This window comes from Miniopterus natalensis, chromosome 8 (assembly GCF_054644295.1).
Source record: "Miniopterus natalensis isolate mMinNat1 chromosome 8, mMinNat1.hap1, whole genome shotgun sequence".
Lineage (NCBI taxonomy): Eukaryota > Metazoa > Chordata > Mammalia > Chiroptera > Miniopteridae > Miniopterus > Miniopterus natalensis.
The window spans coordinates 3,952,423-3,977,034 of NC_142088.1; the positions used below are offsets into that span (position 1 = coordinate 3,952,423).

Here is a 24,612-nt window from a genome sequence, read left to right on the forward strand (position 1 = left end):
GGTGCCGGCTCCAGCCCCAGTGCGGGCTGAAGCCCGACTCTCAGCGTCCGCGGGCGGTTTCTTCCTCTTCGGTACTGGCGGTTCTGTACTATGGTACCTGCCTCTTCAGGTTGCCGTGTGGGTTGAACGACATAATCCGTACCCAGCAGCCCTAAGTAAGTGGTAGCTATTGTTAGTCATTGCTCGCTGGGCCCCGAGCTGCAGAGCTAGTCCCCGCCCTCTGAGCACTCAGGAGGGTGAGAGACTATTCCCAGGTGAGGGAGCTGGGGAGAGGCTTACAGGGACCAGGGCAGGTTCCTCCATCACCAGACTGCCTGCTGGGTTAAGCCTGCCCCAGACCCGCAGCTGGTGCATGAACCTGCTGGGGCCTGGGCCCCTCAGCGGCAACCCTGTCCTTGGGAGACGGGGTGATTTCCGGGATCCTCTTCCCTGCCCCCCACAATGCTCCATTGTCGGGTCTCAGTTTGGCACTTTCACATTTTTCAATCACCGTTACTCACACCTTTGGACCTGTGATGAGGGTAGACAGCAACTGATATCTGTGCCCATAGTTACAGATAAAGAAACAGAGGCTCAGGGAGCACAAGTGACTTGCTCAAGTTTACCCTCTTTGGTCACCAACGGACCTCAGGCCCCAGCTGTACTCTCAAAGCAGGGCCTTGCATCTTGGGAGACTTCAGCTGGTCATCTTGTTTGCTAAGCGGCGTGGAGGGAGGCTGGTCAGGGGCTCTGCAGTTCCCTGTTACCTCCCAGCCTCCCTACCTAGCTCTTAACCGTTTTTGTGAGACCAGTGCAAATTCCTTGGCCTTTGAGAAGAGAAGGAAGAGAGATCTGTTTTTCTGGGCTGTGGAATCTTTCTTAGAGTGTCTAAGATTGGGTCAGTTAGGAATTCTGGACTCCAAACCATAAGGCCACTAGTGTTCTGGGAAACCCCTCTTACTATGGGCCCCTATTTGCCTATCTGAAACATGGTGATGTAGTGACTTGCTTTGCATGGTGCTGTGAGGAGCTCTTAACAATGGAAAAAGATAATAAAACTCATGAAATATGTTGTGATCGATGGCAAAAAAAATGCATATGAGTAGAAAGATCACTGGTGCAGGTGAGTACTGGGTGCTTACTGCACCCAAAGGCAAGGGAGGGAGATGGCAGCTGGAGTGGGCTGCCATCTAATTTTGAGAAAGCATTGGCTGCTACTCTTCACATTTCTCTTGACTTCTTTCAGGAGCCTGCAGGGAGCTCATCAAAAGGAAGGGAGGCCCAGGCCTAGAAGGATAGGGCCTTACCTCGTTGGGGGCATTATGCAAAACCGGAGTTGTTAGGGCTTCAAAAATTATGGGAGTTGATAATGCTTTGCTGAAGTAAGTGGAGTCCAGAATAAGAGGGCCACTGTCACCTGGATGCTGACCCCACAGCACACTCTGCCCACAGCCCATCCCCAACCACTCCAGGACTCCAGCTCTGTTTCTTTATTTCTCCAGCTCTTCTCAGAGCGGTTTGGGTTCCATGACCCTGAAGGGTGCTTCCCAAAGAGCACACTCATGACCTTAGCAGAAGATCACAGCTGATGAGACTCCAAATGGCTAACAGCAATTGGTTGGTTCAGTCAGGTGAGGGTAGGTAGGGGCAAGGGTCTCCAGGGAATGGCAGGGCGGGCACTTGGTTGTAGTGCGCCATGAGGAAGATGCCAGCAGTGCCACAGACAAAGAGCGAGAGCGTGGCGAGAAAGCAGACACGGTCCAGCACACGGCCCACTAGGAACCACTCCTCCTTCCCCTGTGTGAGGGAGGCAAGGTATGGGATGACCAGCGGTAGCACCAAGCCAGCCCTGGACCCCTGAACCATCCTTGGCCTTCCAGCAGGCCTCCATTCTCCATTTCCTTGGACCCTTCTCACCTACTTCCAAGCCTCAACCTGGCTTCTCCATGGTCCTCTGGCCATGATGTCCCCCCTCCTCCCCACTCCCAACTCTACTTTTTCCATCCCATCGCCCTTCTATGGTCACCCCTTCATCCTGCCCCCAGGCCCTCACCAGGTACTCACAGGCCTTTCCCACCCAAGACCGGCTTACACTGTCATAGTGGCTCCGCTCGTGTCGGGCATGGGCAATGAAGTTGCAGGCTTCCACACAGGCTTGGATGGCTGGGGCGGCCTGTTTCAGGCTGCTGCACAGCTCCTGGCTCTGCCCTGGCTCTGGGCCTTTCTCTGATAGATGAGATGGTCAGGTTTGTGAGTAGAACGGAGAAGTAGGCAGAGAAGGTGGCCCTTCTCTCCCCAACCTGTACATTTGCCCAACACTCATCTGCAGTGCCTGGTGCTTTGGCCAACAGACAACCTTCCCTGTGTAGAGTCCACTGGGAGGAGTGTCCCCAATGTCACACCCTCTGCCTCACCTAGTTTCTCCAGCGCTGCCCTCACCAGTCCATTGCGCTGCCACTGCCGGAAAAGAAGTTCACTGCGAGGCAGGCAGAGGGCTGCCTCCTCCCCACCTGAGATCGACCACCCGGCAGAGGAGCCATTCTGCAGCCTGGGCTGGGCATCCTGCATGGCCGCTGGGGCCAGGGGGCGCACGTGCATCCGCAGCAGCTGGGGCAAGAGTCGCAGGAACACCTGCAGAGGAGGTGGGCAGCCAAGCTGGGCTTCAGAGCAGAAGGTGAAGGTCGGTACAAAGGGCTCATGCTGCCAGAGGTCGGGAGGCAGCACATCAGAGGCAGTGGCTTGGCCCTGATACAGCTCAGCTGCTCTCTTCCAGACAATGAAGCTGGATCCCCACACTTGTGCGTATTAGAATCGCCAGGGCAGTTGTTCCATACACAGGTTTCTGGGCCCCACCCCTGCTATTCTGGCCCAGGATATGGCAGGAGTCCTGGGAATCTGTGGCAAAGGCTCCACCTGATCATTGCAGGTGGGCTGCAGATCACACAGGCTCTGGTGCCAGACTGCCTGGTCAGAACCCTGCCTCCTCCACTTTCTTCTTGTGTGTCCTTAGGTAAGTTACTTAACCTCTCTGTGCCTCAGTTCCTCATCTGAAAAATGGAGAGGATACTAATACCCACTGCATAGGGGTTTTATGAAGATTAAATAAGTTACGCCGGGCCGGTGTTGCTCAGTGGTTGAGGGTTGACCCATGAACCAAAAGGTCACTGGTTTGATTCCTGGTCAGGGCACATGCCCAGGTTAAGGGCTTGGTCCCCACTAGGGGGCGAGCATAGGGCAGCAGATTGATGTTTTATCTCTCTCCCTTCTCTCTAAAAAATCAATTAAAAAATATTTAAAGAAAGATTAAACAAGTTAGTATGTGTAATATGCCTGCCACTTGGTAAGCATTCACTGTTATTGTTAACTCATTTGGTCACGTGCTTCAACATACACACAGGACAGATTAGCTGCTATGGTGTGTCAGGAATATGCACAGGGCCGGGGGTGCTGAGGAAGGTGCATGTCGAGGGACAGGGCGGGAAGGTGCTGGAACGGGCAGGGGGGTACTTGCCTTGCGAACCCTGCAGGCCATGGAGTGTGTGTGGGGGGACCGCAAGGACACGTTGAGCACCACCACAGCATTCACGACAATGAGGATGGTCACCACCAGGAGGAAACTCAGGTACCTGTCGGGTGGGGTGGGCAGCAGGCAGGGCTGGCCCTTGGGCACTGCATCCCCAGGTGCCAACCCCACCCTTAGCGGCTGCTCCCCTAGCTCCCTTGGGCGAGGGGCTGGCATTGGGAGGGTGGCAGTAGGGCAGTGCCCAAGAAGGCGGGGAGGAGGTGGGCGGCAGGGAGGCCGGGCCTTACTTGCTGATGAGTGGCACTGCCTGGGAGGTCTCGGGCACCTTCTTAGCCACAAGGAAGAGGAAGACAGTCTGGGCCAGGAGCACGTTGATGGCCACGGTACACTTCTGGCCACCCGCTGCGAGTGACCAAGAGGCTCTCAGAGCAGGTCTCAATCTCCCTGCTGTGGGCACCTCCCCCTCCCCACAAGGAGCCCACTACCCCTGGTCCCAGCTGGTGGGGCTGCTCCACCAGCTGTCCCCTGTGGCGGGGCCAGTGGCTCCCGTCCCACAAGCTCTGGGTACCCTTGGCAGGAAGGAAGTAGATGAGAATGGCGACGGAGGAGATGAGCACACAGGGCGCGATGATGTTGATGACGTAGAAGAGGGGCTTGCGCTGGATGAGCAGGTAGAAGACCACCTTCTGGTGGCCCGCCTCCTCCGCCGGGGCCGCAGCGTCCAGCAGCATCTTGGCCGGCCGGTGCCGGATGGCCCACTCCCCGTTCTCTGTGGGTGGCAGCCAGGTGGGCGCGGGCAGTGGGCTGGGCAGGCCCCTGCACCCACATGTGCCCGAAGGATTGCCCTCGAGGGGCAGAAACAGCGAGGAAATTCGGATACTTGATCTCTCTCCCTCTAAAATGGGAGCCATTATCTGAGGAAAATCAAAACTTTGTAGGGCCTTTAAAAAACCATTTTATGTTTTGCTTAGTTTCCATCTTGAGTTACGTGGGGGTGGGGGGGAGCATGACCTTGGCCTAGCCCTGTCCCCACAGCCAGGACCATCGGGGGCCCTGGGTGGTTACCTGTGAAGGCCTCAGGGTCAATAAAAATCCACTGAATGGTCTGACCATCTTCCTGGCTCAGCTGCAAATTGATCTCATTGGTGCTGTAGGTCTGGGACCTGGGGCGGGAGGGAAAGAGAGGAAGCTGAGTGTGTGTAGACCCACCTGTGAGGTGTACGGTATAGTCATCTCTGGGCAGTTTTGCCTCAAAAAGTACAGCCAGTCCGGCCGGGGTGGCTCAGTGGACTCAGCACCATCTCATGCTCCAAGAGGTCACGAGTTCGATTCCCGGTCAGGTCACATGCCTGGGTTGTGGGCTCGACCCCCAGTAGGGGGCGTGCAGGAGGCAGCTGACCAGTGACTCTCTTATCATTGATGTTTCCATCTCTGTCTCCCTCTCCCTTCCTCTATCTCTAAAAAATCAATAAAAACATTTTTTTTTTTAAAAAGTGCAGCCAGCCCGGGCTGGTGTGGCCCAGTTGGTTGGAGCACCTTCCCCATAGACCGTAAGGTTGTGGGTTCCGTCCCTGTTTAGGGCACTTAAGGAGGGCAACTGATCAATGTTCTCTCTCACATTGATGTCTCTCCCCCTCCCTCCCCTTTCTCTAAAGGGCAATAGGCAGATCAGCTGGAGAGGGTTAAAAAAAAGTGCAGCCAATAATTTCTGAGTTCTTCACAAAACCCTGGCAGCAAGATGAGGGGGGACTCGGGCTCTTTGGGGCCCCAGGGAAGCTTGAGCTGAAGGGGTAGAGGCTGCGGCTCAGTGCAGTCGCCCGGGGCTACTGTGTCCTGCCCTTCTGCAGCCCCCCGGGCAGGAGGGGCCAATGGTCAGAACAGGGACCCGTCCGTGCCCCCGGCCTGTTTACTGAGGAGGGCCTCCCTGCGAGGCCTTCCCGGGAAGACTGCTCCTCTGAACTGGAGGCCGCCCTCCCCCGGAACCCCTCCCGCGGGGGGCTGCAGGGTGTGGTGGTCTTGTGTGTGCGTCACACGCTATGGCATGTGTGTGCCCTCTCACCCACCCACTTCAGGCGTTCATTTCTCCCCTTGGGGCACAGGCAGGGGAACCGAGGGAGTGAGAGACGTTGAGTGAGGGGCCTGGGGCTTAGCAGGGAGGGACGTGGTGTCTGCAGGTGTCTGGATCTGAGATGTGCGCAGGGGCCCCAGAGAACGGAGCCAGGACCCTGGCCGGAAGCCTTGTGTCCCTGCCTGGCCACGGCCCCTCTTAGGGCAGCTCCCTAAGTCCCCCCTCGCTCCAGTAAATGGACTCACTGGAAGATAAGGGAGCAGTTCTGCCAGTCGAAGGGGAAGTAGGTGACAGAGATGGGGCAGGAGGAGCGGAAGATGGCAGGTGGCAGCCAATAGACGCAGCCGTCGGGAGACACGAGCACGTTGCAGTAGAGGGCCACCTCGAACACGCCGTCCACACTGCGGCAGGCCAGGCCACGAGGCTGCTGAGACCCACACCCCGCACCTGCCCTCTGCCCCGCAGGGTGGGGCCTCCGGACACCACCCCCTCCCAGGAGCCACGCCCCTGCCTGACCCCACCTGGCTGCAGGAACCAGCACCTTCCCCAGCGCCCCAGCCGGCCAGGCTCCCCAGGCCCCATCCCATCACCTCCTCCCGCTCTCCGCAGCAGAGGTCATGGCACTTAACTTCCTGCAAAGTGCCAGGGCTCAGTGCAGCGCTTTTCCTGTATTGCTGGCTCTCCACAGCTTCAATGGGCGCTGTCCCCAAGAGGGAGGGAGGGGAGTGGCCCACGAAGGCAGCCAGCCCAGGATGGCAGAGCTGAGTCTACAAGCAGCTCTGGCCCGGGCCCAGCCCTCCTCACCTGCTCTGTCCAGTAGTCTGTCCTGGTCTGTACCTCTCCCCAACCCCCCCGCCCCGCCCACCGTCACCTCGTTTTCCCAGGCCCCCCTCGTCCTGCCGGGCCCTGCCCTCATGCCCTTTACCCCCCACCCCGCCCCGTGCCCCTCCTCACTTGTTCTCTAGCACGATGTCCGGCCGCCACACCATGGTGGACGGCACCCTCAGCACCCACAGGCCTGCGTAGTCCTGTGGGTCCCAGCGAAGGCGATAGTCACACCACTGCTGCAGGGAGAGGGCGGTTGCCAGGCCCCTGCTCTCCATGTGCCACACCCTCAGGAACAGGAGCCCAGCCCAGGGGGCCCAGAAGAGGCAAGGGGGGGACACTATGGGACAACAGGCAGCTCTGAGGGCCTTGGGGCCCCGTGGTAGGGAGCCCTGATAAAGGGAAAGGGGCACAGGGTGATCTCTTACCATCTCTATCCAAACATTGGTGGTGAGGGCCTCCTCTCGCTCATTCTGGGGGTACAGGCCAACGTATCACCCCCCATCACTTGCCCTCCCCAGACGTTAGTCTCCAAGTCCATTGTTGAGTCCCACAGGACCCCAGCCTCTCTGGCAGCCTCCATGGGAGAGTTCTGGCCTCTCCCCCGTGGGGCTCTCCCCACTCCTGAGCCAACCCCTTCCTCTCCCCAGCAGGTTCCGGACCCGGTGCCCTGGCCCCTCTTCCCCAGCAGCCTACAGGCTGCAGCTCACCAGGGAGATGAGGTTGGTGAGGGTGAGCTTCAGGCTGACGTTGACCACGTCCGTGTCCCGCTCGGCAGGCCGCAGGTGGGGGTCGTAGCTCCGCATCAGGTCGGCCAGCAGACGCTCCTCCTGGTTCCGGCCCTGGGCTCCTGCAAAGACAGCGGTGAGCCTGGGCGCAGGGACTTGGGGGCAGAAAAGGGGAGGCCAGGGGAGCATGTGACATGGAAAGGCCGGGAGCCGGGGTGCGGGGTAGGCTCCAATAGCCCTCCATCCCTCCATCTCCTGAGGCCTTGCACCCCTGGCCGGCCTTCCCCAGGGCCCCAAGCCCCTGTGTCCGCACCCAGGCAGAGAGCCAGCAGTGGCAGGAGGAACAGCTTCCCCTGGCCCCCGTGCATGGTGTCACAGCTCTCCACGGTGATGGGTGGGACGGCAGCTCCCCAGGTCTGAGGACTAGAGATGTAGACTCTGGGTCTCGTGTAACAGCCCACACTCCCACCCCAGCCAGCCCTGCCAGGCCGCCCGGCCCCACCAGCTGTCTGACCACAGCGCTGTCAGCTGTTCTCTGATGGACAGAATGCCAGGCTCAGGTTACCTGGGCTGGGAGGGGCAGAGGGGCCCCGTCTACCCCAACGGAGGTGGTCTAGCCTCCATCCCCGCTCAGATTAGTTGTCCCAGATTCAGGGTCCAACTGGGGAGCTGAAGATGCAGCCAGGCCTCGTGGGGTGTGGGAGAGAAGGCAGAGTGTGTAGGGAGGCTTCCTCCTCCTGCTCCCTCCAGCACATCAGGATTTGGGGAGATGTGAAGGCTTTTGGTTAGGTATGTTCTGTTCCTGAGTTTCTCTATAGCATGGCTGAGGACCCCAAACCTCTCCCATCAGCCTGACATCTTAATGGGTCACTCCACTGGGCTAAGACACTGGAAGGCAAAATGCCTACAAGAAAGATGCATGATATCCCCCAGGCTTTGGCATCTTAACACAAATTAGGGTGTCAGGTCAGGGTCCGCCCATTCTCAGAGGCATGAGTCCCAGCCTAGTAAGCTTTGTGGGAAGGAGGGCTGAGAAAGATCTGAAACTTGGGGCTCTTGTGAGTAGTACAGCTCCTGGGTAGGGGCTCCCCTGTGGGGCCTCAGTATTTATTAAATCATCCATAGACTTAGTGTCCCTAGCCTATGGCAGGCACAGCTCTAAGCTGGGAGGACCCAGGATGCACCTGAGTGCTCGCAGAACTCAGTTCATGGGGCAGATGGACAAGATCGAAGTCATGGCCCCCTGAGAGTCAGATGAGGGAACCTGGAAGGGCCAGAGAACAAGCTCCATCCACTGTATGGTTTGTGGTCAAGGGAAGGGTCGGGCTAAGGCTGATCTGGGAGCCGACGGCTATGACCAGGCTCAGGCCACCTGTCTTCTGACCATCTATTCCAAGCAGACAGGTCTGCATGCCTCCGTTCATGGGCAAGACAGAAAATGCAGGTTCCCAGAAAGCCATCCTGGGGACAGGGTGGCAGATGCCTGTGAGGTCTGGAGGAAGCACCGGTTGAGAACACATCCCCCACCCCAGAAATGAATGATATCTGTGGCATTTCAATGTGCGTCAGGAAACCGGAAGTCAGCTGACACGCCCTGTCCTTGGAGATCCAAATGAGAGGTTGGCCCATACCCCAGCGGTTTCAGTTGGGTGTGGCAATTGGGGGTTGTCTTTTCTGGAAGGCTCACAGCTGCAGAGCCAGGCCTGGCACAGGGAGGATTCCCCCGGCTGCCGGGGGAAGTGTAAAACCCGCGGCCAACACCACCACCGTGTGGCAGAGAGAGGCAACGACAGCGGTCCAGGGCTCCAATCCAGGCCCCCTTCTCTGTGCACCAGACAGGGACCCTCTGGGAGTTGGTGGAGGGAGTTGGTGGCCCAATCCAGGGAAGGCTGGACTTCCCGCTCATCTGACAGATGTAAGTCCAAGCCAGTTTTCCTATTCATAGGGGAAAATGTGTACCTTGAATTTGTGGATGACTTACATTGGAAAGAAGTAAGTAGGGTAGTTTTAGGCTATTCCTCATTTCCGTGGAAAGACTAAACACATCACCTCCTGTATAGATGAGCTCTTGGGGCCACGGACTCCCTCCGAGGAAAAGAAGTTGAGCTGTGGAGCCCTTAGGCCGAGACCTCAGGAGGTGAGTGATTGGGCCCTCTGGGCCTGCTCCAGCCCTCTCAGTCACTACACCAGGCTCGGGTGTAGGAGACCCTCACGAGAGACCCTGGGCTCCCAATCTCTGCGACCGAGGCCCTCAAATGGGGAACGAGATAAATAACCATGTCTTAATTTGCAGGACATGTGTCAGTATGTCACACAGACTAGCAAATTTGATTTTCACAACACCCCGTGAGCGGGACTTATTTTACACACGTTTTGCAAATGAGAAAACTGAAGCTGAGAGCTGAGGAATGGCTTGTCTAAGGTCACACTGCTCCAAAGTACTCAAAACTTTTTCTCTTAAAGCAACAAACGTTTATTGTCTCCCACAGTTTCTGGGGGCCAGGAATCCAGGAGCATTTCAGCTGGGTGGTTCTGGTGCAGGGGCTGTGATCTCATCTGAAGGTCCCACTGGGGCTGGAGCATTCACTTCCAAGTTCACTCCCCTGGCTGTTGGCAGGGGGCCTCAGTTGCTTGCCTTGTGGGCCTCTCCATAGGGTGTCCCTCATGCCTCCTGGCTTCCCCAAGTGAGGGTGAGAGTGAAGGGGTGAGAGCAAGAGCAGGGTGGGGGGAAGAGGGGCACTGCAATGTCCTCTACAACCTAACTTGGAAGTGACATACCCTCACTCCTGCCTCATCCTGCTGGTGACACAGACCAGTCCTGGTATGGTGTGGAGGATACTACACGAGGGAATGCGTACAGGAGGTGGGATTACTGGGGCCATCCTGGAGGTGGGGGTACCTCACAGAACCTCATCTCCAAGCTCCTCCAGCCTCAGGCTTTAGCCCTTAAGATAAAATTGGTGGGAGCTCCCTTTGGGGTAGAGTGGCTAGATTTAACAAATACATATATAAAATGCCCAGTTAAATTTGGATTTAAGATAAATATGAATAGTTTTTTAGTGTAAATAGGTCCCAAATCTTTCCTGGAAATCCTACTTTGGAGAAGAGAAATAGGTGACAGGGAGGAGACACTCCTGGGGGAGGGCTGAGTTCTGGGGCTCTGGGTGGCCCATGTGAGCTCAGGTTGATGGGCTGACCTCTGGCCTCTGTGGCTGCTGGGCCCAACCCTCCCACCTCAGTCCTCAGCTTTCCACAGGGACCCAGGCAGAGTGGCCAAAGCAGAAAGGACCGGGGTGGATATTCTGCAACCTAGGTGCCCCCACCCCTGCCCCAAACCTCCTTCCCTGAAGGGTCTGAAGAGGGAGGTTCCAGGTGGTGCCTCAGGAGCCCAAGGCTGAGGGTTGACAGGAAGTGAGGGCATGGAAGCCCACCTGCTCTACTCCCACCTGGGGGGGGGGAGGCAAGAAGAGGCCTCTGTAGTTCTCACAGAGGGGTCCCAAAAGGCCAGCATGAGTGGTGGCATTCTCCTGGCCCTTGAGCCAGGCCCCTGTCTCCCCCCGAAATTGCCCTGCCCCACCCACCAGCTGGTGTCCACTCAGACCTTTTGGGTGGCTCTTGTCTTTATTTACTGAAGAGGGGGCTTCTTTCCTTGGTCTCAGGAGGCCCAGCTCATCTCCACCCCAGCCATGCAGGACCAACTGGGCTCAAGTTAGGGCCAGGAGTTGCCTCCCCAGGAAGAGGTTATCCTTCCTCAGGCATCCCTGTCCACACAGCTACCTGCCACCCCCCCGAAGGCCTATCCCTTTCAGGCCAAAAGCCCCACTGAAACTGCCCTGGGAGCTGGGCCAGGCTGGGCAGGGCAGGCCCAGTCTAGATGAAGCGCTTGTCCTGCTCCAGGTAGGAGAAGGGGTCCCCAGGAAAAGGCTGGGATGGGGGTTGGTTGTAGGCGCCCTGCAGGAAGATCCAAGCCGTGCCCACCACCATGACAGGCGTCACCACAAACAGGCAGAGCCGGTCCACTGTGCGGGCCATCCGGTTCCAGCAGTCCTTCTCCTGGGGACAGGGTAGGGGGCAGAGACAGTGGCTGAAGAGGGCCCTCCTACCACAGACCCATGCCCTAAGCTGGGGCCCAGTAACAGGCGTGGCCTTGGTGTGTCTGTGGGGGCTGCCTTGAGCTTACAGCAGACGGGACATGCTGCATGGACCCCGCAAGGGTCCAGGCCCTACTCCAGCCACAGGCAGGGCTGACCACTCTGTCTGTCCCGGAGACCAAGAGTGGGGCCACAGCCTGAGTCCTGGCTGCTCAGTGCTGCCACTGGCCTGTGTGAGCTGGAAGAAGGCACCCTCTCCTCAAGAGAAATGTTAGAAAGCTGTGTTACATTGAACAGCCACGGAAGGCTGCCTGTTAAGGGTCTGGCTGTGTCTGCAGTATCAGGCTTGAAGCTGAGAATGACTGGCAGCTGGGAGAAAGAAGGGACCCAAAGGGATGCCCAGAATGTGAAGCCATGTGTGTGCCTGGCCTGGTGTGCTGCTATGGGGTTCTAGGCAGGGGCCCCCGTTCCTGGGGGGCCTGCATTCTGCACCCACTGTCAACTGCTTCACCTAAGTTGGTGTGTGTGTCTCTGAGGGGAACTGTGTCCCCCTAGGTAGGACACACTTGCTCAGTGTACCACTTGAACCCCTGCACATGGCAACCCTGTGGCACTCACCTCATTGTAGTTGTTCTGGTCCCTCATGTGGTTGACGATGAAATTGGTCCCGTCCACAGCGGGCTTCAGCTCACTGAAGAGCTCCTGCTGGGTCTGCTCAGAGCCTGCCGGGGGCCGGCCTGCGGGTACAGGCCAGAGGTGGGCATGAGGCCTGCCCCCACCCCACCTCCCAGGCCTGCCCAACCCCAAGCCACCAGGCACCCACGCGCTGTGGTGAGGCGCCGGGCCAGCCCGTGCCGCTCTGACTGCTTCTCGAACATGAGGTCACTGCGGGACTTGAGCGAGAAGTACTCCTCGGCCTTGGAGATGTAGCCCAGGGAGCTGCTCCTCCGGACCAGGGCCCCGGGGCTGGGACCGTCCTCCTCAGGGAGGGACATGTGGAGGAGCCTGGGCAGGGTCTCTAGGAAAAGCTGTGGCAGGTCAGGGGGACACAGGAAGGCCATTTAACCAACGTGAGTTACCTTCACGCATCCAAACGTCTCTGACTCCCCTTTCAGGCTGCCATAAAGCGCCAGATGGAATTTTACAGATGCCTTCAACCGTGTAAACACCACTCAGATAAGCCATCAAGCATTATCCCCAGAAGGTTCCCTCCTGCCTCCCCACATCAATTCCCTCTCGCCCCCAGAGGCAACCACCAGCCTGACTTCTAGCACTAACGCCTGCCCTTGAACTTCACACAGAGGAACCGGCACGGCCTGTGCTCCCTGCCTGCTGCTTTCATGTAACGTTACACCCGGGAGGGCGGCCCACGTGCGGGAGAGCGGGCGGGCGGGCCTAGCAGCAGCTGCTGCCCTTTGCTGCTGCGGGCGCTCCCCTGCGCCATTCCCCGCACTGTTTCTACCTAGGCTCCCGCAGGGGACCTGAGGGCAATTTCCAGCTTTGGGCTATGGGCAGCCCTCACCTTCTTGACGCTCTCGGACAGCACGTGGGTGCTGGGTGTGCGGAAGTGAATGTTGAGGACGATGACACAGATCACCACGACCATGCTCACCAGTATCATCCCAAAGAGCAGGAACCTGTGGGCACACACAGCCCGGGGCCTCTGGGACGTGGCAGGACACGGCAGGACATGTCAGGGTGACTTGGGGCACGGTGTGGCGCGGCGAGGTGGGTGTGGTGGGGAGGAAGGGGGTCACTCACTTGCCGATGAGGGGGATGGCTATGGAGGTGGCAGGCAGCCGCTTGGAGATGAGCAGCAGGAAGACAGACTGTGCCAGCAGCACTGAGATTGCCATTGACGTCTTCTCACCACCTGCGGAAGCCTGGACTTAGCCGTGACCTCGGGTCCCAGAGGGTCCCGAGGACCCTGCACCATTGTGGACCCTGCACCATTGTCCGCAATGCCATGGTGCCCTAATCAACACAATAGGCTTTGGAGCTAAAGTGACTGGGGTCGAATCCCAGCTCTGACACTTACTGGCTGGGTGGCCCTGGGCTTGTAGCCTAACTTCTCTGTGCCTCAGTTTTCTCAAGTGTTAGATGTTGTGAGGACCAAGTCAGAGTGCGTGTTAAACGCTGGTCATTCTTCTTGGCACTGGGTAAGACCTCAAACAATACCGGCTGTCACCATTAGCCAATACCCTGCCGCTCAGCCATTCTGAATCACAGATCTGACGGGTCCCTCCCTCACGGACAGCCCGGCCCTGCCGTGTTCCTCCCACCTGAGCTCCTGAGCAAACCATGTGGTGGCCACTGTGGTCACAGGTCCAGGGCCCTGCCCCAGCACCCTTTTTCTATGTGCAATGCACCTCTCACCCTGTCTCAAGCAGGGGCAGGGCTGGGTGGCATTTGTCGCTGGGATTCGCTGTGCCTGCTCTTAGTAAATATTCTGGGGCCAAGTGAGCACAGGTGACACTTGCTCTTCTCAAACCAGGTGAGCGGGGGTGCACTCTCCACACCCTGGTTCCCTAGAGCTCTCGTGTCCCCCCACTGACTCAGTAGCTGATGGCTCCATGTGCCAGGCCCATGGCCACATGTGGTGACCACAGCAGACCTGACTTTTGCTCTGGCAGAGACAGTCTAGGGCCCTTGGAAAGCTTGTCATGGGAGGGAGAAGTAGGGTCCAGGAAGGACAGAACTCCCCGGGGCCTTGTCCATTTGGGGGATGTGGGACAGGGTCAAAGAGCCCTCCCCCTGGCTGGCAACATGCCCCTCATGCCTGGACCCTGGGCAATGGTGACCCCCAGGTGGCTCCGTGAGGAACTGAGAGGCTGGGCTGGATGGCCATTGCTCTGGTGACCTAGGGGGCGGGGAGAGGCTGCCCAGGAGGCCCGGGAGCCGGGCTGGGTGCTGAGCTCACAGTCGGCCGGCAGGTAGAAGACCAGGTTGATCATGAAGGAGATGAGCACACAGGGCACCAGGATGTTGATGATGTAGAAGAGGGGCTTGCGGCGGATGACAAGGTAGAAGGTGATGTCCTGGCGGCTGGGGCTGTCCAGCGGGGCGCTGGGGTCCACATTGACCCTGGCCGGCCGGTGTACTATCTCCCACTCTCCATTCTCTGAGGGCGGCACACAGGCGCCTGGGGGTCAGGCTGGGTGAGGGGGCCAAGGGGGCTCAGGGGCGGGATGAGGGACTGGTGGGGTGCAGCCAGGCCTGTCTGTAGGGCCCTGGGGACCGGGAGGCACTCAGAGGAGGGCTCAGGTTCTGTTTGTGGGTCTTTCCCTGGGGATCGGGATGGAGGTTTCAATCCTGCAAGGGGCACATTTTCCTCTGGGATTGATTTTTTTCCCCTCTCTTTGGAAAAAATAAGCGCTGAGGCCACAGGTGGTTCAAATGAGTCTTGGGGATAACAAAGCAGAGAGAGTGCGAGCCCCTCCCCCAACGTCTGAGAAATCAGCAGGACGGGGTCAACTCTGATGGGTGGGGGGTGGGGGGACTGATGGGGGACCCATAAAAGATCTGAGTCCGGTCACAAGTAGGGGGCGGGAGCACTGGGAGGGGGTGATGTACACCCTATTGGGATGACAGCGGAAGCCCCAACCACACCCCAGGCTGCTCTGGGACAGAAGACTAATCCCCCCCACCTGTCAGCCACACCCAGCCCCAGGGACCCTGTTCAGACCCAGAGGGTCTTCTGTCCTGGCAGAGGTGGGGTGGGCACTGGTGCCCATTTGTCTCTGCCTCTCCGACACAGTCCCCCCAACTGGTCTCCTTTTCCTTTCAACATGCTGGATTTGTGCCGGTAACTCCGAGGGGTGTCAGGTGTGGGTGCGCAGGCATGTACTGGGGGGGAGGTCAGTGTGCCCGTGTGACTCCGCGGAAGGCCCCAGAGCCTGCCCACCTGTGAAGCCCTCGGGGTCAATGATGATCCACTCCACAGGGTATGAGCGGCCCTCCTCCTCCTCTTGCTTCAGGCTCAGGGTGATCTCCTTGGCCGTGTACTTGAGCGAGCTGGGAGGGTGGTGGGCAGAGGGTGGTCCTCAGCCACCGGCTAGGGCCACTGATGGGGAAGTGTCCCACTGCCTTTGAGGGCAGAGGGGGCATTGTGGGGGAGGGGAGCTCCAATCTGGACAGAGCAGGACCTCTGCCTGGAGGTGGCCCCTGGTGGGGTGCCCTGGGGGGAGGGGTGGCTGGAGTGGTGGGTGCACCTGAACTTGAGGGAGCAGTTCTGCCAGTCGAAGGGGAAGTAAGTGACAGAGATGGGACAGGAAGAGCGAAAGATGGCAGGTGGTAGCCAGTACACACGGCCTGAGTGATAGAGCAGCACGTTGCAGGAGTAGGAGATCTTGAAGGAGCCGTCATTGCTGGGGGCAGGGACAAAGGCCACAGTGAGCATGGGCCAGCTTCAAACCGGCAGGGTTGAGGGAAGCAGAGGCGGGAGGACAGTCAGAAGGTTGAGCTGCAGGGGGAAGCTAGGGGCGCTTAGGGAAAGGGGGTCAGGGGTGAGGGGGCCAGGGCTGAGGGGGGCCAGGGAGGGCTGTGGCTCAACTTGTTCTCCAGCACGATCTCTGGGAGCCACAGCATGTCAGGGGGCAGGCGCAGGATACTGATGTTCCCAAAGTCGTTGGTATTCCACTGTAGCCGGCTGTCCGTCCAGCCCTGGAGGCCAACAGGAAGTCAGCAGTGGGTCCTGGCCCCTCACTCCCCCCAGCTTCCCTGAGAGAAGACAGGACAGGGTCTAGGGCTGTGACAAAAGAGCTTTGGGGGAGGTGGGGACCCAGGTGTGCTGTGCACAGCTGTGGAAGGTGCGTTATTTCCCTTGTGGACGCAGACTTATGTCAGTTATGAACTTCTGACAGGCCACAGCGGTCGTCTCCTAATAAAGTCAGGATACTGTGACACTGTCCCATAGGTGAAGACTCCCAATGCACCCAGAGGCTCTGTCTGGGCTAGTGGCAGCACTAGGTGGGGAGGGGCAGCTGGGGGGTTCTCTGTAGGCAGGAGCCAGTGCCTCCAGCAGGTCAATGTCTGAGGCAGGCTGGGGATCCCCAAGCAGAAACGGGCCCAGGGGAGTCCAGCCCTGCACCCTTACTGACCCCCTCCCGCTCTGAGTGGGGTGTTCTCCTTACGTGCTCGATCCACACGTTAGTGGTGAGGGTCTCCTCAACTTCTTTCTGTGATTGAACAGGAGGGCTGTCCCCCAGGGTCCTACATCGCCCTTTCACCTGCTGGCATTCATCAGGCACCTCCTCCCGGCCGCCCCCCGGGAAACCATGGCATTGGCCTGAGCAGACACCTACCCCAAGCACTCAGGAGCAGGTGGGTAGACCAGGGGCTGAAGTGTATCATGGGTGTGATATGGGGGGCACCCCAGAGTGGCAGCCGGCGGGGAGGGGCATCAGCCCAGGGCCCAGGGGGCAGCACAGGGCATGGAGAGAGGAGCTGCCACAGGCTGCCTGGGGCCTTGAGCTTCCTCCATGGCCATCCCAGCCCAGGAGAGAGCCAGGCCTCAAGGAAGCTGTCCCTGCCGTCCAGTCCCCGGCTCAGCCATGGAGGGGCCACTCACCAGGGAGATGAGGTTGGAGAGGGTGAGGGCCAGTGAGATGTCCACGCTGTCCTCTTGGTGAGCCACGGGCCGGAGCTCCTTGTTGTAGCCCTTCTCCTTGAAGAGGTACTGGATCAGCCGTTCCTCCTCATTTAGACCCCAGCTGCCTGGGGACAGATGGGGACAGGGTCAGGATGCTGGGCAGGGGCTCAGAAAGGAAGCTGCCCTGAGGTCCTGCAGGGGCATCCAGCCACTCTATGGAGTGGGGCCCTGGTGGTCGGCCCTCCAGGGAGAAGTGGCAGTGGGAGTGGGAGTGGGAGTGGGGAGGGGGCTGGAGGCCGGGGGCGGAAGCACCATGTAGGATGGCCAGGAGGGTACCATACTGTGGGGAGCCGGGGGAGCCCGATGATGTTCGATCTTACCACACACCACCAGGGTGGCCAGCAGCCCCAGTGTTAACACAGGCCCCTCCATCCTGTCTCTCCAACGAGGTCCTGTGTCTGCTCCTCCTGTGCACTGGGCTGGGGAATGTGGGTGAGTGGCAGAGGGGACAGGTGCAGAGTGGGGGTGGAGGAGCCAAGGGAAGAGGCAGCCGGAAACGAAATTGGATATCTCTAGGCTCTGCTGCAGGGTAGGGGCAGGTGGCGAGGGGGTGGGGACAGGGACTGGCTAGCTGGACAGAGGCCCAAGGACATGAGGCGAAGATCCCAGGCTAGGAGTCCCACCGCTAGCCGTGGGGGTGAGGCTGGGTGGAGGCACTGGACGCTAGGGGCAGTGCTAGTCAGCCATGGCTTGGGGAGCGGTGACAGGCAGATCAGCTGCCATTTCTTGGGAGGCAGACAGGTCTGCTCAGATGGGGGTTTGGCAGCCCTGTCCTGTGTCTTTGTGACCTCTGCCCACTGCTTCTGGAGGCTGGGCCTGCCGTGCAGGGGCCCCACTCCCAGAGAGGTGATACCCCCTCCCCCCCCAGTTCCCATCCCAAGAAAGCTCCAGAGTTGTCTCTGTACATCATAAATAACATTTATTAAAGCAACTGTGATTTTCTGATGACACATCTGGGGATGTGTCCCAGGGCCCAGGACCCCTGCCCCACCTCACACATATGGCCAGCTGTAGCAGTGACAGCTTGTCATCATGCTCTCTGACCCTCTTAGCCCCTGGGAGCAGCAGGTCCTGACGAGGGGCTGGGGGCCCAGACGTGGCTCATGGCTGCCTGGCTGGGAGAACCTGAGGGCCAAGTGGGCGGTGTCCCTGCCCCCCCAACCCTCGGATCTGCCTTGCACCCTTCTGGGCTCCCTGGGGCTCTGCCCTGGCCTGAGCAGCCACGCGGAAGGCCTGCAGGGCCTGCACCAGCAACCGGGGGAGGCTTCGAGCCAGTGTGGCTGGCTCCAGGCCCACCAGGCCACCAAAGACCACATGTTGGTCCCCCAAGCTAACCCGAACCCAGGCTCGAAAGAGCCCTGTTATTGTCTTGGAGCTCAGATCCGCCAGAACCTGCAGAGGGAGGAGGTGCTCAGGGGCCCACTACCCTACCCTTGGTCCCCTCCTCCTGGCCCCTCAAACTCTCACCCAAACCCAACCCCCTTCCTTACAACCCACAACCTTGCAGACTTCCTGCTCACTTGGACACCCCCATGAGTCCCTCTACTCACACCTTCCCCCTCCCAGCACCCCTTCACACCCACCCAGCACCCTAGCTTACACACAGCTGCCCTCCCCACCCCCTTCCCCTTGCACCCCTCCCCCAAGGCTACAGCCGGGCAGGTCCTCACTCCTGCTGAGGAGGGTGTCCCCTACCAATCAGGGCTGACCCAAGTCTGCATTCAGAGGCCACTGTGAAGGAGTCTGGGAAGCCAGGGGACCTACCTCCTGGAAGTCCATGGCCAGGCGCTCTGGGGGGACCTGCAGGATCCAGGCATGGGTGGCCTGGAGGGTGGACAACTTCTGCTGCAGGGGCTCCAGGCCAGGGCAGTCTGCAGGAAGAGAGAGGCACCAGCCCGGAGCTGGGGTGCATTCCCACCAGTACCTCAGGACCACCTCCCAGGGGGCAGCTTCTCACGCTACAGATGGGGAAACTGAGGCTCAGAGAGGTTAAGTGATAACACAAAGCTGAGCATTTTCTGACACTGATGAGGGCCCAAAGCCATAAGTAGCCCAGTCATCTCCCTGCTTCGGGGGAGGGGGAGAGCGGGTCTGCGGGTTGCCCCAGGGATAACTGCTTCCCAGGGTAGATCCCGGGAGACGCCCCCACCCCCACCCCGGCCCTAGGCCCGCTCTTGGCCCACTCCCCTGGCGATGGCCGGCAGGGGGCGTAATTACCGCGCGCGTCTCGGCTCTGCCGTAGCCTCGGCTTCGGGAACCCGGCGCCAGCAGCGGGCGATCCTGGGGAGACACGCGGTTAGGGCAAAGCCCCTGCCGCGCAGGGCTGGGGCGAGGGCCGGGCTGCGAGGGCTCGGGGTACCTGGGCGCAGCCGCTGCTCGCGGGCCGGGTGCCTCGGAGGCTCCCAGAGCGACGGAGAGGGGCGAGCCCGGGCCGGGGCCAGGCGCCGCGTCCCGGGGCGCGGGCCGAAGAGCTCCTGGGCGCCCCGCAGCAGCCCCAGCAGCGTGTGCGCCAGCGAGCGCAGCTCTGCGGGCGGGACAAGGGCGCGGCTGGCGGCCGGTCAGGCGCGGGCGAGGCCCCCTGCTCCCCGCACGGCCCGGGAACCCGGCTGACCGCATCGCCGTCGGCGCTGCAGGCACCGCTGAAGCGCGAGGGGCGCACAGGCGTCCTCGGGCCCGGGGCACAGGCGCGCGTGGAAGGCGCAGGGCGGGGCGTCGTCGGCCTGCGGCTCCCAGGCCAGCAGCTCCCTGCAGCTGGGCTCGCGGCTGGAAGGGGCCGCTGCCGAGAGCCCGGGGGCCAGTGCACCGCCCGTTTGGGGCCCTGGCCCCCGAACTCCTGCCCCGGGGGGAGGCTTTCCCGATGCAGAAGGGGCTGGGGGCGGGCAGGATGGACACGAGGTCGGGCTCGTCCCAGAGCTATCGGCGGGACGCTGCGGGGCGGGCAATAGGAGCCCAGCACTCACCTCGCATCTGCTTCCAGAGCCAGTCCCTGAACACGGCCACACGGGTGTAGACCCCAGGCTTCCCGGGCTCCCCGCATCCGTCCCCCCAGGAGGTGATCCCATACAGGACCTCCCTGGGGCGGGGGTCAGGCTCAGAGCAGGTGAGGGGCCCGCCAGAGTCGCCCTGCGGGGACCCGAGCGAAGAGAGAGGGCGCTGCATGGACCCCTCGCCCCACCCCATTGGCCAGCCTTAACCCTGGCTGGGTAAGGCAGCTCTGCGCTCCGCTGGGGTTACCACCCTTGGGCCCATTCTAGCCATCAGGACACAGAGGCTCTGGGAAGGTGAGCGCCGGCCCGACTGCAGAAGGACAGCGGCCCACCCAGCGCCCTCCGACCGGCTGGGGCTCATACCTGGCACGAGTCGATGCCCCCGGCCAGATAACCCGCACAGAGCATGGTGCTGGGGCGCAGCCCGGCGCCCAGGGCCCTTCGGCAGGTGTCTGCGCTGAGCAGGGGCACGCGGGCCTCCCGCACCGCCTCGGCCCCGGGCCCGTCTGCAGGGAAACCGTGGGCGGGCTCAGGCCCGGGTCGGGGGCTCCGCTTGGAGGGCGCCGCGTCCCACTGGCCCCCTTCATTTTCTCCCCTTTGCAAGATGAGGGCTGCATTTTGCGAAGACGGCTAGGCGCAGGCCCGAGTCCTTAGGTGTCGGCCTCCCCCACCTCCGTCACCCCGGCCCCAGGTCTGGCCCAGCGGGTACCTTCGAAGAGAGCCCCCCAGCCGGCGATGGCGCAGGCGGTGCCGGCGGGCGGCTCCCGGGGTCCCTGGGGCAGACACACGGGGCGCGCCGCCCCTGCCCGGCTCACCGGCGTCCACAGTTGCACCAGGGCAAGGTCGTTGTGGAAGGTCCGAGGGTCAAACTGGGAGGGGGGGGGGGGGCGTCGTGTCAGCGAGGTGTGGGGTGCAGATGCTGTTCCCGGCCCTGAGGGCCCGGGGCTGCCCTCTCACCTTGGGGTGGGGCAAGATGCGGTTCACCGGCACCTCCTCCGCTTGCTCCCCGCGGGGCCCCTGGGCCAGGGTCACCGTCCACAGGAGCTCGTTCGGGGCGCTGCGGGGCGAGCGGCGGGTTCCCTGGAGACCCTGCCCTCCGCCCACGGGCACCGCGCGGCGAGCCCGCTCCCGGGGCCGCTTCCCCGCCCGGCCGGGGGCAGGGCGGGCGGGAGGAGCAGAGGCTCCGGCCGCCAGGGGGCTGGACGCGCGCCCCGTCGGCGCCGCCCGGCGCCTGGAGGCGGAGCAGCCGGGAGCCGGGGAGGAGGGCTGCGGCCGCCAGGGGGCGGCAGAGGCCGGCCCTCGCGCGCCGCCCACCCAGCATCTGGAGTTGGGGTCCTGGCCAGGGCAGGGCAGGGCAGGGCCGGGGCCGGACGTACCCCGCGAAGCAGTGCGCCGCCGTGAGCACCCAGGACGCCGCCACCAGGACGCCGCCGCACAGGGGCTGCCCGCTGAGCTGCAGCCGCACCAGCCAGGGCCAGGCCCCCGGCTGCGCTGCGCTGCCCCCCACGATGCGGCCGTGAGCCCGCGTCACATTGACGGTCCCGGGGCGCCTCTCCCCGCACAGCTCTAGAAAGGTGGGAGCGACGTCAGGAGGGACAAGTCCTGGCGTTCTCACCGTCGAGGCCCCTCCAGGGCCCACCTGCTCTCAGCCCTGCCCCCTCGAAACTTTTTCAGCCTCACCTGGCTCAGGTGGCTCTTGGAGCAGGGGGCCTTGAGGCCTGGGGCGCCCAGGTCCTGCTGAGAAACACACCTTCTGAGCTTCACTGCCACCCTCCCACCGTCCCTCCACCCCAAGCTGTGCTCAGCCCCCTCTCTCCCCTGGTTCCCCTGCTCTTGCCCCGCCCCCCAGCGGTCAGGGTCGGTCTCAGTCTCAGCAGCCATGAACTTCTTACTGTTCACTCAATGAGCCCCACTGTGCCTGTCCTCCTGCCAGGACAATGCTTATGCACAATGCACAGGCTGTGCCCCAAGCCTGGCATGCATGCCCTTTCCACTCAGAGAAACCTTCATAAGCATTGTCCTGGTTGCAGCCCCACCCAGTCTCTGTCTCCAAGGCGGAGTCAAGTCTGAAGGCAAGGGATGGGGTGGACAGGAGAAAGGGATCCAGGTAGTGGGTGCAAGCACACCCGTGCAGGGGGTGGTGTGGTTGGCACAACCTTGGCACTCGTGCAGTCTATGCTGGATCTCCATCGCCACTAGGTTTACCGCCCACTGGGCGCTCCTCTGGGCAGCCTGCAATGCCTTCGTCCCCTGGGCCGACAGAACTGCTGGGACATGGGGCACAGTCATGCATGGCTGGGGAAGAGCTGCAGGCTTGTCCTCCTTGCCCCTGTCCTGGGAGACCCACAGGGGAACGGGCCGGGCTCTAGGGCGCTGGGGTGGAATGGGAGGAGACAGAGCCCCAGGGCCCCAGGGCCCCAGGGTCCAGCACTCAGAGCCAATGGTTCTGGATTCTCAGCCCAGGATGTCTCTGTAATTCAACTGAGCTGGGCTGGAATCCTTGAAAATGGCCCTTCATTAAAAACCTTGAAGGAAAAAGAACACCCTCAAGAGACAGACATCAGAGAGCTCAGACTTATTGATACAGAATGACTGGGGTTGAATTGCCCACCTTTGGGCCCAGAGAGCCCAGGGGATGCTCCGGCCCTGCCCTCCCTGCTAACCTGGGAACTCCCCTAAGGCGCACCCTCGCTGGCTCCCCTCCCTTTCCAGCCTCATCTCCCCTCCTCTCCTGCCCTCCCTCTCCTGCCCTCGCCCCTGGCCCTTCTCCGGGCAGGGTGGGCGGAAGCCAAAGGTCCTTGTGAATGCTGGTGGCAAGCTGATGTCCCTCTGCCTGGACCCCCTTCCTCTCTGCTCCTCCCTCCTTGGCTGCCCCCTCGACCAGCCCGGGCTCACCTTGCAGGGTGCTGGGGGGCAGGCGCATGTACGGTGGGTGCCCGCGGGCAGGCCGTGGGTCTAGGAGGGGCAGCAGCAGCAGCACAGCCAGCAGCATGGCGACCAGGAGCCGGGCACCAACCCTGTCCTATTTCCCCTCGGGTCCGCCGTCCAGGGGCTTGCCCTGTGGTACTTGCACTGAATTCCTGTCCCTCAAACCATCTGGCCCTAGTCTCTTACATCAAAGTCTCCACTGCCCTGGGTCACCCCTCACCTGGCCCTTAGCTGTCGGCGCCCACAGGGGAATAGGGCTTGGGGGACTATATAGAGGACAGACAGACTGGGGGGGTACAGGGGAGGGGGCCAGGGTTGAGGGAGGGCACTGGGTAGTCCGCTTGACCCTCACCTTTGAAGTCTCGTCATCGGGCTCTGAGGCCCCCCTTCCGTCAAAGGAGCCCTTGTTTCTGCGGCTCCATCAAAGGGGCCTGGACAGCCGAGAAGAGCTGACGGTTGGGCTGGGGCCAGGCAGAGGGGGGCTGGGGGGCAGGGGCTGGCCCTGTCTCCAGGGCTCAGATCAGGGGTTCCCATCTGCTTAGTTCCCTGAGGAAGTCACAGCTATGCTGGGGGCAGACACTCACGGGGGGAGGAAGGCAGGGGGTGTCTGAGGGTCCCTGTGGAGGTGCCCGAGCTCCCAGCTCCTCTGTCCCTAATGGCTTGGCAGTGCCCTCCACAGCGTGGCCATTTCTAAAGATGATCACAGTGCCCTAATTAGTGCCCTGACCGCCCTCCTGGGGTAGTGGGGTGGGAGAAGGCAGAGGCAGGGGCACTGGAGTGGCCTGGCCAGGAAGGCGGGAGATGAAAGGCCCCATCAGTGGCCCAGTTCGGGGACAGGCCCCGCAGCTCCTGACGCTCTCCCAGAGCCCACCCCGTGCAGGGCTGGGCCTGGCCCGCATTGTTCTCAGTGGCTGTGACCCTGATATGGCAGAAAGAGTCTCACGGGAAGGGCCACAGATGGGCAGCTCTCCTGGGACAGAGCCCCCACGTGGGGCAGAGAAGAGGTGCCCTTCTGCCCCACAAAATATCCTGGGGCCAAACAAAGAACCCTATCACCCCAGTTCATGCTGGTGACCTCACAGTGGCTCTGGCAGGCCTGGTGCTTCTCCAGAGTGGATTCTGTCCTGACACCTCCTCTCCAACCCTTGTTCCTCCTGCGCAGGGAAAGGAGCCTCTAACGGGAACCTGGCCACTCTTCGTAAGACAGCCCCAGGCCCGCAGAGGTGATGGGCGAGGTGCGGGTGCAGCAGCCACGAGCAGCTTCCCAGCCTCCACCTCCCGGGCCTGCGGGCAGCAGACAGCCCACCGCCCAGGGGCATCCATCACCCTCCAGGGGGCGAAGCGGCTGAGGCCTGAGCGCCCCCATCACCAATAATAAAATAATCTCGTGAAGTGTGGATCCAGGCTCGGTCTCAAGAGGTGACCTGGGAAGCGGGTGAACTTGACCGGACACGGAGAGGGCTGCGACAGTCCCAGGAACAGGAAGTGCCAAAGAGCCAGAGAAGGGGGAGCTGGGTTTCGAGCTGAATCACAATCCATGCTGTGAGGCCCCTCATTTTGGGGGGCTGGGGTGGGGTTTTTACCTGAGACAAGTTGGGGCAGAAGGGACAGTAAAGAGAAGCAGCTGGGGGTCTTCTTTCTCCTGGCTGGTTGCAGGCTGTCCTGCGGGGTTCCTGCCCGTCTAAGGGGCACAGTCTCTCACAGTCTAGGTGCGTGGGCAGCTCCAGACCTTCTCCCCCACGGTTAGTGAGACCTGCAGCCCCTGAGTTCTCCGCCTCCCCTCCAGGCTCCAGGCTCCTGCCTGGGAGGGGAGCCACCTTGCCTGCCACATGC

General features: G+C 61.3%; 3 protein-coding genes across 3 annotated transcripts; all 3 read right to left on the bottom strand.

The window, feature by feature from the left end:
- Positions 1-1,464: 1,464 nt before the first annotated feature.
- On the bottom strand, positions 1,465-7,599 carry CHRNG (cholinergic receptor nicotinic gamma subunit). The gene is made up of 12 exons (XM_016204661.2): positions 7,437-7,599; positions 7,106-7,245; positions 6,824-6,868; positions 6,525-6,634; positions 5,816-5,971; positions 4,568-4,665; positions 4,071-4,271; positions 3,790-3,904; positions 3,491-3,605; positions 2,394-2,610; positions 2,072-2,205; positions 1,465-1,776 (listed from the first exon to the last, which is right to left on the bottom strand). Exons 1-12 carry the CDS (start codon positions 7,489-7,491, stop codon positions 1,603-1,605), a joined length of 1,560 nt encoding a protein of 519 aa, XP_016060147.1. The 5' UTR covers positions 7,492-7,599; the 3' UTR covers positions 1,465-1,602.
- A 3,185-nt stretch (positions 7,600-10,784) lies between these two features.
- On the bottom strand, positions 10,785-17,236 carry CHRND (cholinergic receptor nicotinic delta subunit). Its single transcript, XM_016204634.2, has 12 exons — positions 17,185-17,236; positions 16,784-16,929; positions 16,347-16,391; positions 15,767-15,876; positions 15,426-15,581; positions 15,119-15,228; positions 14,135-14,335; positions 12,976-13,087; positions 12,737-12,851; positions 12,038-12,242; positions 11,833-11,951; positions 10,785-11,176 (listed from the first exon to the last, which is right to left on the bottom strand). The coding sequence occupies exons 1-12, from the start codon at positions 17,234-17,236 to the stop codon at positions 10,994-10,996; spliced, it is 1,554 nt and encodes a 517-aa protein (XP_016060120.2). The 3' UTR covers positions 10,785-10,993.
- A 691-nt stretch (positions 17,237-17,927) lies between these two features.
- Positions 17,928-22,843, bottom strand: PRSS56 (serine protease 56). The gene is made up of 13 exons (XM_087819358.1): positions 22,747-22,843; positions 21,978-22,115; positions 21,532-21,585; positions 21,228-21,417; positions 20,809-20,908; positions 20,561-20,720; positions 20,215-20,357; positions 19,825-19,987; positions 19,476-19,640; positions 19,224-19,388; positions 19,082-19,144; positions 18,629-18,735; positions 17,928-18,256 (listed from the first exon to the last, which is right to left on the bottom strand). Exons 1-13 carry the CDS (start codon positions 22,841-22,843, stop codon positions 17,966-17,968), a joined length of 1,836 nt encoding a protein of 611 aa, XP_087675484.1. The 3' UTR covers positions 17,928-17,965.
- Between the last annotated feature and the right edge of the window lie 1,769 nt (positions 22,844-24,612).